Source organism: Rousettus aegyptiacus, unplaced genomic scaffold (assembly GCF_014176215.1).
Source record: "Rousettus aegyptiacus isolate mRouAeg1 unplaced genomic scaffold, mRouAeg1.p scaffold_m13_p_15, whole genome shotgun sequence".
Taxonomy (NCBI): Eukaryota; Metazoa; Chordata; class Mammalia; order Chiroptera; family Pteropodidae; genus Rousettus; species Rousettus aegyptiacus.
In genome coordinates this window covers 2,734,629-2,748,918 of record NW_023416290.1, presented here as the reverse complement: position 1 = coordinate 2,748,918, position 14,290 = coordinate 2,734,629, and the positions used below count along the sequence as shown (strand labels likewise).

The 14,290-nt window shown below is 52.4% G+C and overlaps 1 protein-coding gene across 1 annotated transcript; it reads left to right on the top strand.

Annotated features, from left to right (window-relative positions):
- Positions 1 to 1,325: 1,325 nt before the first annotated feature.
- LOC107514096 (DNA translocase FtsK 1-like) lies at positions 1,326 to 5,240 on the top strand. The gene is given in 3 exon segments (XM_016151465.2): positions 1,326 to 1,788; positions 1,791 to 1,977; positions 4,776 to 5,240. Coding segments are annotated over 3 exon segments (726 nt in total). The 5' UTR covers positions 1,326 to 1,448; the 3' UTR covers positions 4,975 to 5,240.
- The last annotated feature ends 9,050 nt before the right edge of the window (positions 5,241 to 14,290 follow it).

Genomic DNA, 14,290 nt, shown 5'->3' with positions numbered 1-14,290 from the left:
CCCCACATAGCCCCAAGATTCCGGACTTAGCGGGGCATTAGTTTCGAGTGACAGCTGCTGGTCAGACGGACAACTCCCTTTATTTACTCTAGCGCGACAGTGCTATCTCTTTCATCTGCAAGGCTCTCCCTGGCTTCAAAAGGAATATCATAAACAAAAGGTCTTCACAGGATGTGGAGATGAAAACAAGTTATGGAACCACTTTATACGCCACGGTTTAGGAAGAATCGCGGGGAATAAACAAACAAGCCTTTTTTAAACTTGAAGAAGAAAGCCCTGTCTGCACACAGATATGTAATTACTCTTGAGCCATTGTGGGTCTTGAAATGTATTTAGTTAGGTTGTTATTTAGTCAGCTCAAATGTGCCACAGTTTTTGTGGTTCCACAATAGTTTTTCTTAAATATAAAATAACCTTTGTTCTCATCCAATCGGAGTAGCTGAGAATTACTGCCAAACACTGCACGTTTATCTGTGAATTCATGTTTTTTTTTCACTGCGATTGCTGATATCTTTATATTCAGCAGAGAAACAAACGGGAACATAGAAAATCAAACTAGGAAGTCCACTGTGACCCTGACACAAGCCAGATATTAAAAGTAATCTGTTAAAAACTTAAAGAGAGTTTTGGAAATTATCGAGCTGGCTTTATGTATCGTAATTACTATTCTCTTGTTAAACATTAACAGGATTGTTTTCTTAAATAAACTCCTGCTTTTAAAAAAACTAAACACACTATTCCAAAGCTATGACTTCTTACGTGAAAATGCTAATAGAAAGATTGCAAGTCTAACTGTATTCTCCTCGGACACTGTTTCGGGTTACGCCCACGGCATAGGAACAAATGGCTTCAGTGTTCTTTAATTGGGATATTTCGATCATGGGAAATGCTATTTCGTTTCATTATTAGCTTCAACAAAAGGGCATATATGTTTCCAACGTTCAGCAATGATTACTTGACCTGAGTCACTAGATCAGCCCGGCACTCAATTGCTGTGAACGCGGCTCCGGGGACAGAAACGCACACAGGGGAGGCTCAGCAGTGACAAACACCGGCGTCCGTGCGTCCGGCCGCAGACGGACGATGCACCGAGGGCCGAGGGCCAGGCGACCTGGGAGCCGCGAATAAGCGCGGCCCCTCCTCTGCCAGGGCGGCGCCGGAGTCAAGCGAGTCCTGCTCTTTTTCTGTCACAAAGTCGTCCCTTTCACTTCCGCCTTCCGCCCCGATGGTGCGGCCCGTGTGAGCTCATGCGGCTCTTACCCCTGAGCCGCTCGGGTCAGAGGGCACGCCCGCGGGCGGTCGTGGTCGGCACTGTCTGTGCGGCATGCGGGGGAGGGGGCGGGAGGAGACGGGGCGTTCCGGGCGCCCTGGGGACCTGACCCCTGCGAAGGAGGAGAAGGCAGGGCCTCGGGTAGCAGCACAGGGCTGAGACAGTCTCCCCCAGGCCGATGGCGCACAGCCAGGACAGAGTTCCCCGTGGACGAGCTTCCCTGCCGGTCGGGGACAGTGAGTGGCTTTGGGGTGCCAACCACTGGGGCGAGCCCAGAGGAGTGACTGCTGGAGACCGTCAGTCACCTCCGCGCCCTCAAGACAGCCCCCCGTGGCCACCACGCCAGCGGCGTCATCGTCCGTACTCGGGACCAGCTTGTGCCACTCCCCCATCTGAAAGTCTGCGGTGGCTCCCGTGGGCCACCGAACGCTGTCCGACCCGCGCTGAGGCTTCTGCAGCCTCAGCGCTGGGGTCGCAGCCTGTCTGCTGCTGGCTCTCCGCGCCCCAGCCGGACGGCTGCAGCTGCCCCTGGTCCCGCCCCCGCCGGTCCGCACCTCCTTCCTCCCTTCTCGGCCTCTCGAAGAGCCACCCGCCTTTCCCATCCACGCAGGCTCCTCCCGCTCCGAAGCGTCCTCCTCAGGCCGTCCGGAGAGACCAGGGAGTCCCTTCCTGGGACGGCAGAGCACGGCGCCTACAGAAGCCGACAGGTAAAGGGCAGGGCAGGGCAGGAGCCTCCTCCATGTGCAGCCGTGGACCCCACGATAGAAGTCAAAACACGAACTGGATTCGAGTCACCAAGTCTTTCCTTGTGTGCTCATTTTTTTTTTTTTTTTTTTGCAAAGGGCCATCCTCATTTTTGTAGTTGAGCCACACACAAAAAAGGAGGACATAACTAATTTCTGGCTGCAAAGTAATGATATCTACCTGGGAACACATGTACAGACACGTATTAAAGAGTTTAATTATGAGGCGGTAGGATGTGCATTCGAGTTTTTCTCTTTTGCATTTAATTTGCCCCTAAGTCCTGACGGCTTCACTTGCGGCGTATCTCCCAAACCTGTCAACTTTTCTTTGTCTTCGTTGCACAACCTTCGTCTAAACCTCACCTGTGCCCCGGGCCTATGGCAGCTCCCAACTGCTCCTTCTCACTTTAATTCCGTATCCTCGCGGTCCTTTGTCTACCAGAGAGAGATTTCAGAAAACACGAACCGTGTCTTGTCGGCTCCTGCCTGGACCCCTCCACGCCTTCTGGAGGCGCTCAGTTTCAGAGCTGAGTCACCGGCCCGTCTGTGTGCCTGGAGGGCTCCTTGTCTCCATTCAGGTCTCAGCTCAGATATGATCTCCTCGGGGGAGCCCTCCCAGGCACCCCCACTCTGAGCTACCGATCCCCTCGTCATACCCCCCAGAGCCCTTCGCGGCGCAGGGTGGGTGGGGGTGGGGAGGCGGCGCTCTGTCTGAATACATTTAGAAAAATCGAGACCCACACAATCCTTTGGTGATGAGAGAAGGTGACGAAAGTGTAGCTCTTTGCGTGGGGACGTCAGTGCAATGTAGGAGCAAATGCGGACTTCTCAGAGAACAAGGATCCCACCGGGTTTAAGAACGGACTGGGGTCAGAACGTATCCGACGGGCCAGGCAAACCTGGATTTTGAGTGCAACGTAATAACAGCACTGACCAACAGCCCCTCTCCAGCCGCCTGGGCAGCGGTGCCTACACTAGGCATTTTCATGCGTGACCTTGCATTCTCTCATTAATCTTAATCCTTACACTTCATGACATAGGAACTAGGCTCATCGTTATTTCATAGCTGAGCAAAGAAAGATTTAGGACATCTAAGATGCTCAAGTGATAGAGCCAGGACCCGAACCGTGCCTGTCTGGCTCCAACACCCACAGCATACACATTTCTCGAAGGCGTCATGTGGTCTGTGAGATATATTCAACTTGAGAGGTACACGGAAGCACATACAGAGAAGTTAACCTCGATTTTACCATGTGAAACTACTACAATGTAATCTTTCAGATAACCATCATCCCTAAAGCTAAGATGTTAACATCCCTGCTGTTAACATTTTAGTGTGTAGAGTTTCTATGTATATTCAGTTGTTTGTTTAGCATATACATTTCTTAATGTAGATCATCCTATAGTGTTCTGTAACTTTTTATATTAAAAATACATTATAGCAAATTCTTTGAGAAAGTGATACCTTTCCATATTTGTACATCTTTCCCCCCCTGAGGAAAACAGTGCTACGAAATATATATGCATGCATGCGTACATCACATGTGTGTGAGTGTTATATGTAGTTATGTGTATACACACTTACACACACCATGTGTGTATACGATAGATACTGCCCATAGGAGGCCGCATCATTCTCTATTTTTACCAGATCTTATACTATTATAAGACGTCCCCTTTACTCACATCTTTGCAACAACCAGTTGTTACTAATTTATAGATTTTTTGTGATTCTGATAGTGGGGCTCTATCTCATTCGTTTGCATTTTGGGGGTTATTATTGGTGGCGAACATTTCTCACATACTGAATGACTTTAACATAAATATGTCAGCGTAAATACATCTTTTCTCTTGATCACTACCTTGCTTTCTGTTCCATGTAGTTCTCACATGTGCCTAACGTGTAACATGGGCAGTAGGGATTGGGTGTGGATTGGCGCAGGGGGAAGGGGGCGTTGGGACCGTGCTCGGTCATTTTGTAGGCTGTCCCAGAGACATTTATGATCCGGGGCTGTGGAAGCAAATGCGAACATTCGAATGGTAACAAAAGAACGTTTCAAAGTGCTATTTCTAACCTTCGATCGTTTATGCTCTCCGATGAGGCTTTTTCACATCTAGATATCTGACTTCTAATTCGTAGAGTCGGGATAAATGTTCCTCTCCTTTTCAAAGTGTGTCTTGAACGTCAGAAAACAGAGATGAAAACGTCACGCTCAGATCTGATCCAACCCCTTTCAAATCCGCCCACCCATTCTTTGCCTATCCCTCTTATAAAAACACTCACTTTTTTAAATAGCGAAGATCGCACATCTTTGCCATCCTCTTGGATTGCCGCTTAACTGTCTTTGAGGCTTGGGGAAGGGCGTCTTATTCTCAAGTCAAGACTGAGAGTTACGAGCATTGTGTTTTAGCTGAGGGCTGCGGGTACAGAGTCTTCTGTAGAAATGCAGAGCTCGGGAATGTTGTCTTCCTTTGATTCGGAAAAATCTAAACCTGTTGTCCTTCGGGGCAACACACAAAGCACATCTGTTAAACCAGGATTTTCCTGATGAAAATCGAAGTGGGCTCAGTCCCTTGACAAGCTGACCTGTTTGAGTTCTGTGGGGCTGCCATTCACATGCCTGGAGAGAGACTATTATACATCAAAGTCTGAAAATCTACTTGGCCGTGTGAGAACCGGTGCCCATGATCCATCAGAAATGATCCCCCGAATCTGCACCTAATCAAACGCAGTTTTATTAACCGCTACACCTTTTTAATAGCCAACAGGTCCAGTCGTTGCAATGCAAGGCCGCGCCTCTGCTGTCCTCGAACATCGCTTGTTGTGGTCCCTTGCTTCCTGACATGCGGGCGTCAGCTTTGGCGGCGTTCCGCTGTCAAAACGTTGCAATTCACTCGGATGCAGGTTTATTCTACGTGTGTGCGCCTCTGTGCAGCCTACAGAACAGCAGCAATCACTGACCACATCTGAGAAGTGTTGTTTTTTTTTCTCCAAACACCTGTGATAATCAAAACTTCAAATCGATGGAAGATTCTCGACGGCAGTGCTCATCCTCAAGAACTCCTTTCCAGTGGCGCAGCAGGACTGTGTGCGACAGCTGGGCCAAGACTGACCGCAGTGGGCGTTTTGTGCGCTCAGCTTTCCAGGGGGCCCTGTCTGCAATCCAACGAACGACCCGCGGATCATCGGATCCACCTGTGACGCCCACGCCGGTGGCATGAACGACTCACATCTCCCAGACGTAAGGAAGGGCTGTCCTCACAGTGCCCGAGCACTGACCCCCCCCAACCCCCCAACCCCACCCCCCCCACCCCCGCTCTTGTGCAAGAGGCAGAGCTTCTACGGGTGCTCAGAGCAAAGCGTCTCTGGCGCGCGGCGCCCTCAGCTGTCAGGGCGACGACGCTCCGAGGGGCGCGGGGACGACCCGCACCCCAGAGCTGAACGGTGGCGGTCTGCCGTCCCCTCACCCGGCGCCCCAAACGCCACACACTGCGTTGACTGAGAAGTGCCTGCCTGCCTCTGGCCTTCCGCCGTGACACACCTGCGGTCAGAAGGGCACAGGAAGCCCGCGAGGCCCAGCCCGGCCTCCGGGAGCCCGCGGGAAGCGGAACGCCCGGCAGGAAACCACAGGCGCCTCGAGACCCGGCCCGCCGGGCGGCCCGGCGCCCCTTCCTCTCCCCCGCCCCGCGGCCCGGCGCCCCTTCCTCTCCCCCGCCCTGCGGCCCGGCGCCCCTTCCTCTCCTCCGCCCTGCGGCGAGGGCCGCGCGCGCTCCGGCGGCGGGAACCAGCCCGGGGCCTCGTCGGGGCTCCCGAGGCCTGAGCCTGCGCCTGGCGCCGAAGCGTCTGCTCTCCCCGTGCGCTTGGCCACGTTCGGGTCCTCGGAGAAACACCGACTTTCTCTTTCAGTGTCCCTCACATGGCCATGGCCAGACTTTACTCTTTTCTTGATAGGTTCCTTAGCCAGATCGAACTTGCAACCTGGAACCAGCTCTTTTAAAGTACAAAAGGGGCTCAAGGCCTCTCATTGCTCCTCATATGAGAACACGCGAGGAACGCAGAGAGGGAGGTTCGCTTTGCTCCTCCGGGACGCAGCCTTTGCGGAGAAGGGCCTCGAACGCGTCGGCGGAGTTCCGCAGGGCAGCGGGGCTTAGCCCCCCGCAGGGCCGGGGGAGCCAAGGCCCGAGTGAGAGGCGCGAACTACGCGGGTCCTGCTCCGCGACTTCCCCGTGCGCCAAAGGACCCCACGCGAGCGCACGCCCGGCGTTGCGCAGGGCCGCGTGTGGCGCAGGCGAGGCAAGCGCGCAGGACCCGGGCGCTGGCCGGCGGCGAAGGCTTCGGCCGGTCGAGGCCCGCGGGGGCGGCGGGCACGGCGGCCCTCCCGGTGACACGGCAGAGCCCGCAGGCTGCGTCGGCGGGGGGCGTGACGCGCGCTTTCCCCGGGTCTCCCGGGACGCTCGCCCGGGGCGTCCCACCCGGAGCGCGTCCCACCCGGAGCGCGTCCCCGAGGGCGAGACGAGCGCGGAAGCATGAACGGCTCCTTCTTAATTTCCGTGCATTTCGAGTCTCCCACCGTCCCCGGCTCAGGCCTCGGAGTCTGGCGAGCTCCCACGAGGAAAGCCACGTGGACAAACATCCACGATCCTGCGGCGAGAGTGAGCACAGTGTCATCTAACGTGCTGCAGAAGCAAAGGCAGGAGAAATCCACTTTTTTTGGGGGGGGGGGAGAGGTGTCCCCACTGGCATCTCCTAGTCCCCTGTCTTGCTTTATTATTTTTCAGAGCACCTATTATCCCTTGATATTGTACATATTTACTTGTTTATTTACACCCTTTTTTACACTGCGCCGCAGCCCCACCCCGCACGTCACACAGGGAGCGTGGACAGGGACTTCCCGGTGGCTTTCGCGGCCATCTCCCCAGGCCCGGGGCTGGCGCTGGCGTGGAGCGGTCGCTGTGTAAGTATCTGTCGCGGGAGCGAGAGGGGAGCCCCCGGGTGCCGGCTGCCGCCTGCGACGCTAGGGACCCAGACAGGGGCGAGTGGGGTTCGGGGGGCCTGACCACGGGCAGTGTGCATCCTGCGCGGGGACAGATAAACGCAGAGCTACGAGGCGACAACAGTGGACATGTCATGGGGGCGAGGAAAGGTGTGGCTTCCGCGCCGCTCTGGGGGCGCGAGGAGATGCAGGGGCGCGGGCCTGCACGTGCAGGAGGAGCAAGCCCCAGCTCTGACCGGCGGGGCTGGCGAGGCCCCTGGCCCTCGGAGCCACGGTGGGGAGTCGGGGCTTTTCTGTGGTCTCCCGGGGCAGCCACCAGAACACTCAAGGCCGGGGAGCGATGCGATCCCATTTCGTTTCAGAAAGTCCCTCTGCAGAGCGGTTTGCGTGACCGTGCGGGGGCGTGTGTAGCGGAGTGGGGGGAGGGCGGAGGTGGGGGGAGGGGGAGGTGGGGGGAGGGGGAGAGGTAGGGGGAGGGGGGAGGTGGGGGGAGGGGGCGAGGTGAGGGCGCAGCTTGCCCAAGGCTGTGGCCGTGAGCTGGGAGCCGTTAGGAGGTGGCCCGGGCGGGGCCGGCCTGGACGGAGGCCGAGGCGAGGAGACGCAGCAGCTCGGTTCGTGGGCGGCCAGCAGAGGCGGCGGCGGGTGGATTGGTGTTAAGGGGACTCAATCACCGGAACGTGGTGGGAGATGAGGACCCTTGGGAAGCTTCCTCAAGTCTGGTCCCTGGAGGCCTGGGTCACCGAGGAGGACCGATCTGGGGGTCCCACACACGAAGGCCCCCGGAATGCGGCTTTGGGTGGGAGCTGGGCAGGGCCATGCGGGAGCCTGCAGCTGGGGGTGATAAAAATGGCGCTGGGGAGAAGAAAGCTGGGAGACGGCGCAGGAAGTCGGCGGCGCAAACCTCTGCCCGCGCTCGCCTAACGCAGGGAAAATCCCGCGGACGCGGGCGGAGCGTCTCGCAGGCAAAGCCACCCACGGCTCGGCGCCCCTCCCACCCTGTGGCTGCCTGGTCTTACCGAATCTTGCAAAACACAGATAAAAATCTTCCTTTTTTAAGGGTTGGATGGAATGGGTGAAGCAAGAGGGAAAATCTGGATTCGATTTCAAACTTGGTTTCCAATTAGTGGAGACACAAATACAGTGCGGTCACCCGAGACCAGGGGCTCAGAACCGGGGGAGGAAGGGGACTAGAGAGACACAGTGATTTGAACCCGTGGAAGGATGTCATTTCGTCTGATAGCTAATTAGAAGCCTCTACCTTGGGCTTAGAAAACGTTCTCATGTTTGCATTCAAACGCAAGAGGGTGTGGCTTTCAGGAAGTTCATTTAAATACAGTGCATTTGCAGCGTGCAGATGGGACGTAGGACTGGCTGCCAGACTACATTGGTTCTGCACTGGGAGCAGATGGCCCCCTCCGTTCTTCGGGGAAGGTGATCTTTCTTGAGCCTTCCCGGGAAGTTTGTGTTCGTGTCATGAAAAATAAGGAATTGAGAGGTCAGCAAAGCTCCGAGGAGGCTCGTTCATCCATTCATTTGACACGTACGAATTACATTCGAGCTCCAGGAATGTGTGACTCCGAGGTCAGGGGCCATTTTGGAGGCATCTTTCTGTCTCCCGTGACATGTAGCACTGGTTGGTGAATTAAATGGATGAGTCTGGGAAAGGTGACCGTGGCTGGAGTGTGTAGAGAAGCCTCATGGGCAGAGTGGAATTTTAACTTGTCCTTAGTTTATCTAGAAATTAAAAAGAGTCATAGCCATTAATAAATTTGAGAGTGAGATTTGCCTCCTAATCCAAATATGGACCGACTTAAACCATCCATCCATCCATCCATCCATTCTTTTAGTTCTAGGCATTATGCTATACCCTAAGCATGCATTACCAAGTAAAATATTTATAGTCTCTGCCCTAATGAAATTTAGAGTTCAGTAGAGGGGCCAGATTAGAAAAATAGACAATGGAATTGAAAAACAAAAACACAAAAGAAATCCAATTATTCTTCTTGTGATGAGAACTTTTAAGATCTGTGCTCTTAGCAACTTTCAAATATACAATATTGTATTATGAACTATAGTCGTCACGCTGTAGACATTACATCCCCAGGACTTACTAATTTATAACTGGAAGTGTGTACCTTTTTTAACAAAAATTTGTAACGATGTGTGGTGACAGATGTCAACTAGACGTTCCGTGGTGATCGTTTCACAGTATACACATGTATCAAATCATTATGTCGTGCGCCTGAAATGAATATAACATTATGTGAAAAGAGAAAAAAAAATGCACAGTGTTCTGATAGAAAATAATGAGGGATCGGTGGGTCCGGGGGCTCAGGGAAATCCTTTCCGAGGGATGATACTGAGTCTGGGTGAGCAGCAGCCGGCCTGCCGGCCTGGAGCAGAGGCCTTGGCGGGGGAAGGGAGCGGTCACGGCGGCTGATGCTCCAGGCAGAGGGAAATGCAGAAACCTCCAGGTAGCAGCCATCTTGGCTCTGGTAGGAACTGAACTGGAGCGTTTGTAACTCAACTTTTGAGGTCTGGTTTTGAATACAAATGAGATATCTTAGTGGAGATCTCCTAGAATAAAAAGGAACTTAACAGCTTTAAAAAGGGCATGAAATGGGCTGCTAATAGTCGCCCATTTCCGAAATAAGCTCCAGAGTCCTTGGAGGGGGGGAGAGACGCCCCCGCCCCCCAAACTCATGGCATCGGTGGGCTGCCCTGTGTGTTAGGCTTAAAGGACCAGAGTCCATGCTCTCCGCTTTGCCCTGACACTTTTGGGTCCTGTCAGAAATCCCTGACGGAACTAAGGGCCGCCGCGTGAGTGAGGGGAGACCGCACGGTGAGCCCGCGCGCAGCCCTGGGGCGCCCCGCCATCCTCTGCGTGGGCGCACCGGGCCCTCCTCTGCCAGGCGACAATTTCCAGCTACAAACAGGCCGCAGGTTATGTTTTCCCCTCTGAATCATGAACCTGGACAATGATCTTCCCCTGTTTTTGGTGAACAGCAACTACTGCAAAAATCAGGTGAAATCTGGGGAGGCAACCGGAGGAGGTGTGAGAAAGCCGGATCATTTTACTGCTTTTTAGTTTTTAAGATGATATAGTTTTCTATTAATACAGAGATCCTCTGACACAGGCAAAGGCCCCTCAGAGAACGTTCCGGTTCGCTCGGCCTTACTGTAAAAACAGGGGAGCGTTGGGTAGAAGGTGACAGAAGCCGGCAGCCGGCAGCTGGAGACGAGACCGTGGACTACGGCACATTTTCAGGGGAGTCCCAGCTCCTTCTTGCCCCCCAATGTCTTTGCTCTTGAGCAGGAGCGTGGAGGAGGGGAGGAGGGGAGGCGGGGAGGAGGGGAGGAGGGAAAGGGCTTTACGAGGGTCTGGCTGCCAGTAAACAGTGCCCACTTTATGGTCAGCAGCGATTCATCTTTACGACCTTTCTCTTCCCGACTCCGGAATTCAGGGTCCTGCTGCTGTCAGTGGCTAAAACCTTCCCAGCCCAGACCTCCTTCTGGGTTCTGATCCCCAGCCGTCAGATTTCTCAGCCAATCCAGACGGCTGAGAAATCTGCTTAAGCCCTAAAGGGACTTTCCAAGGGAGAAGACGCTCCCGCGGGTCATCCTGGTAGCTCAGCTGGTGACCACTGTGTGTTCGAGGGTGTTTTTGGAGCTTGGTTGGTGAAGGTCACATCCGAGGCCACCTCTGGCAGTGTTTAATTAAGGAGAGCATATTGCCTGAGCCGTAGGCTCTGAGAGGATTAGGTCACGGGCGGCTTTCTGAAGTTGGCTGAGGACGCCAGCAGCGGGGTGTCAGAAGCAAGTTGTCCTCGAAAAGGGGGCGGGCTGGGGACGGGAGGGCGAGCAGCAGCTGCAAATGGAGGAAGAGAGAGATCACCCTCGATTGTTTCTTAAGTCAGCAGAGGTCGTTGGCTAGTGACCAGGGAGGGAAATAGTTGCTGTTTCAGGAACAAAGCTGGTGTAAAAAATGATGAAACTGGCTGGAGAGAAAGGCCTGCGAAATCCACCACCCACCCTGGCGGAGGTGGTTTCCCAGTGCCCTGGGAAACGGCTACGATGCAGACGTTGGGTAAGACCTCCGCCCATCACAGACTGCCAGACGCCCGGCCATCGTCACAGGCCGCAAGCCCTCCCTGCCCTGGCCACCACTCCCAGAGCACGAATGGGTAAAAAGGCACGTAAATCTCTCCTCCAGTCCCTCGTCTGAAATCTTCACTTCTCTGAAGAGTGGAGACGCTTAATTTTTCATGGTATTAAATTAGAATAAGACCTAAGAATAGGCGCCTTGGAACGCTTGATAGAATGTATTTTCCTCCTGTCGTTATGAGAAGAGCAGCGAAGCTCCCCTCCTCATCCAGCTGTTACTGACACTTTAAAGGGAAGCATGAGCTGCTCACGCTCTCAGAGGACCAAACAAACTTAATCAGAACTGTGGTTAAAAATAGAAGAGGCCTCCTACTCTCGGTTATCCGTGGAAAGGAAAGCAATAAGGAGTGCGGATCACATTGTAAGCACGACGTGGTTATGTAAGTCGCTTTCATTTGGTCTTTTAAATGTTACGTCAATTTTCACCACAGAAATAGAGAACGTGCCGGACCATGCTTGGGGTTAGATCAGGGGTGGCCGGAAGGTCTTATTCTAGCCCTTTGCACTTAAGATAACTCTTCATTGAGGGAGGCCAGCCTACTGTGGGCACAAAGGCTCTGGAAAGAAGTCACGGCGTGTGTGTGCGTGTGTGTGTGTGTGTGCGCGCGTGCGTGTGATTTTGAAATATAATTTTCCCCATACTAGTTCCTATTATAGTAACAGGACATCTACATGCTTAAACATTTTTGAGTGAATTTATTCTATTAAGTATGGTTTAAAGCATTTTAAATGACAGTGACAATAGCAAAAAAGATAACGGGTTTTTGATTCTGGTCCTCCTTAAATCCTCCCATCTTAAGAATATTTGGGGAGCTGTAGCACCAGCATCACCACAACGGTGAGTTCTTTGATCTTCTCGTTTATTTAAAAAATCTGAAAGACAGTGAAACTGGGAAGAATGAAAATGGGTATCCCCAAGATACTAGGGCTACGTTGTGACCCGAATTCCCGAATAAAGAGATGTAAGTGTGTGAAAACAGACCATTTCATAAAATACTCAGTTCTACAAAGTTTCAGTCAAGAAAATGAGATTAACCTGCTAAATTTCATTCACATTGAATGCGAGTGGGGCCTAGTGGGAAAAGCTGATCTCTACTGAGACAAAATTGCAGTAAATGCATCATAATGTCTTCAAAGTATGAGAATCTCCCAGATGAGGCTCTGGGTAGCAACACAGGCCTCCAGAGGCAGTCGAAGCAGTGAGGAAAGCCCCAGGGGATGGGAGAGAAAAGACGGCTGAGCAGGCTGAGCAGGACGTGCTCTTCGTAGGTAACCATAAAAAGCATCCTAGATATGGGACTGGTCACCTCTTCTCCCGATGAAATGCTGCCTGCATTAAAATGTCTTTTATAACATCTTTTATACATGTTTTCATACAGATCTAGTGGGACATGCTCAAACTTTTTTTAACTGATGAGAGGCACCATTACAGAGTTCCAAAAGCATTTTTTAAAAAAGAATTTAATATTAAAATTATTTCATCTGGTGAGACATCTGAAAGTGCATCTTTTCCTCTCTCAGAGCAATAAAACTTGAAGGCAAAAAAAAAAAAAAAAAAATTCCTGGACAGAGAAAAAGAATCTTAATACAAAAGGATATCTTGACGATGTGGTGTATAATGCCATTCGCAACAGACCCATCTATACGTCTCCCAGAGCCTACTTTTTAAATGCATGAGTATTTACGTGTTGTATTTTAAAACGTAAACCAACTTGACAAAGCATTTTTAAACCCTTAGGTCTGGGGGGAAAAACGGTTACATTGCAGGAAAACAAATTAATTGGCAGGGCATTTAGCTAATATAACAGTCGTCGTATTTTTTGCCCCAAATCTGCCGCTGGGTCTGCAAATTCCGTCCAGGCTGCGGAGCGGGGTCCCGGGTCAGCTGGCGGACCACAGCTGTGACTAACTCCTTGTGTTCAGGGGTCCACACTGGCTTTGACTTGTTTTCCTCACACTCCTTCTCCTCCTGCTCTGTGGTTTCCATGGTGAATTCTGACGCAGGGAGACTGACCCCATCTTCCTTTGCCTCAGACCCTTCCACAGGTGATGCACCTCCCTGCGTGCCTGAACTCCCTTCACAGGAGGGGGAGATCTGGTTTCAGAAAAGAAATATATCCACTCTCAGAAAATAGATACGCTGCCCGTAATTACAGAGGAAATCAGGCTAAAGGTTTTAATGAGGTTTCATCCTCCACCAGCCAGGACTCCCATGAGCCTCTGTGCCTGCAGATTTGCATGGCGCGCTCCAGTTTACAAGGCTTTCTCACGGGTCGTTGCACCTTAATGTATATGGCGGCTGCTGCCTTTTCGGGCAGGTTTTGGAACTCTGCTGTGACCCGTCGCGATCGGGGACGTGTGGCTGGCTAGAAACAGGAGCAGGCGATGGCGGTGGGTTGAGGCATCCTCGACGATGCATCACAGAGCCTGGGAACGCAAGCCCCAGAAGGCCGGTCCATCTCTGGCATAATCTCGGGCGGAAACGACATCCCTGAGCGCCTCTACTGTCCCTAATTGGATTTTTTTTTATTATGCAAAATCATTTCCTGGGGGGGGGGGCGGTAGTCTTCTTTGAGCTTAGTTGTTTAAACCATTTCATCTTCACCACTGTTCCTTTAAAGCTTTCCGGACTGAGTTCTTCCAGAAAAGCCTCTTTGCGGTCAGGGACCCCAGAAACGAATCAGAAACAGTCGATCGACGTGTTTTTGCTTTTGGAATATTGATAAATGAAGGTAAAACCAGATGCTTCGCATCGCAAAAAATAGCCAGCGTCTTGTTTGTCAAATTCAGGCAAGCGTCTGTGATCGTTCATGAAGCTCCCGTCTCACTTCGTAGTTTCAAGACCACCGCCTGGGTGCGTTCAGGCTGCTCTGAGACACAGGTGAGCCAGTGCCGAAGGCTCCCCCTGTGTATCTGGGCTTCTTCTCTTTATCCCCACAGGACTGCGCCTCAAACTGTTTTATCTGCAGCGACGTCTGAATATGAATACACGAAATGAGAACCGAGGCGATTACACTATTAATTCAAGCAGAAAAACCCCCAACACTTCTCCTGAGTTATCTGGCAGACGTCTTTTTCTGTTTCAGGGATCTGGAAGATCGCCCAGCTGCTTTTTTGGG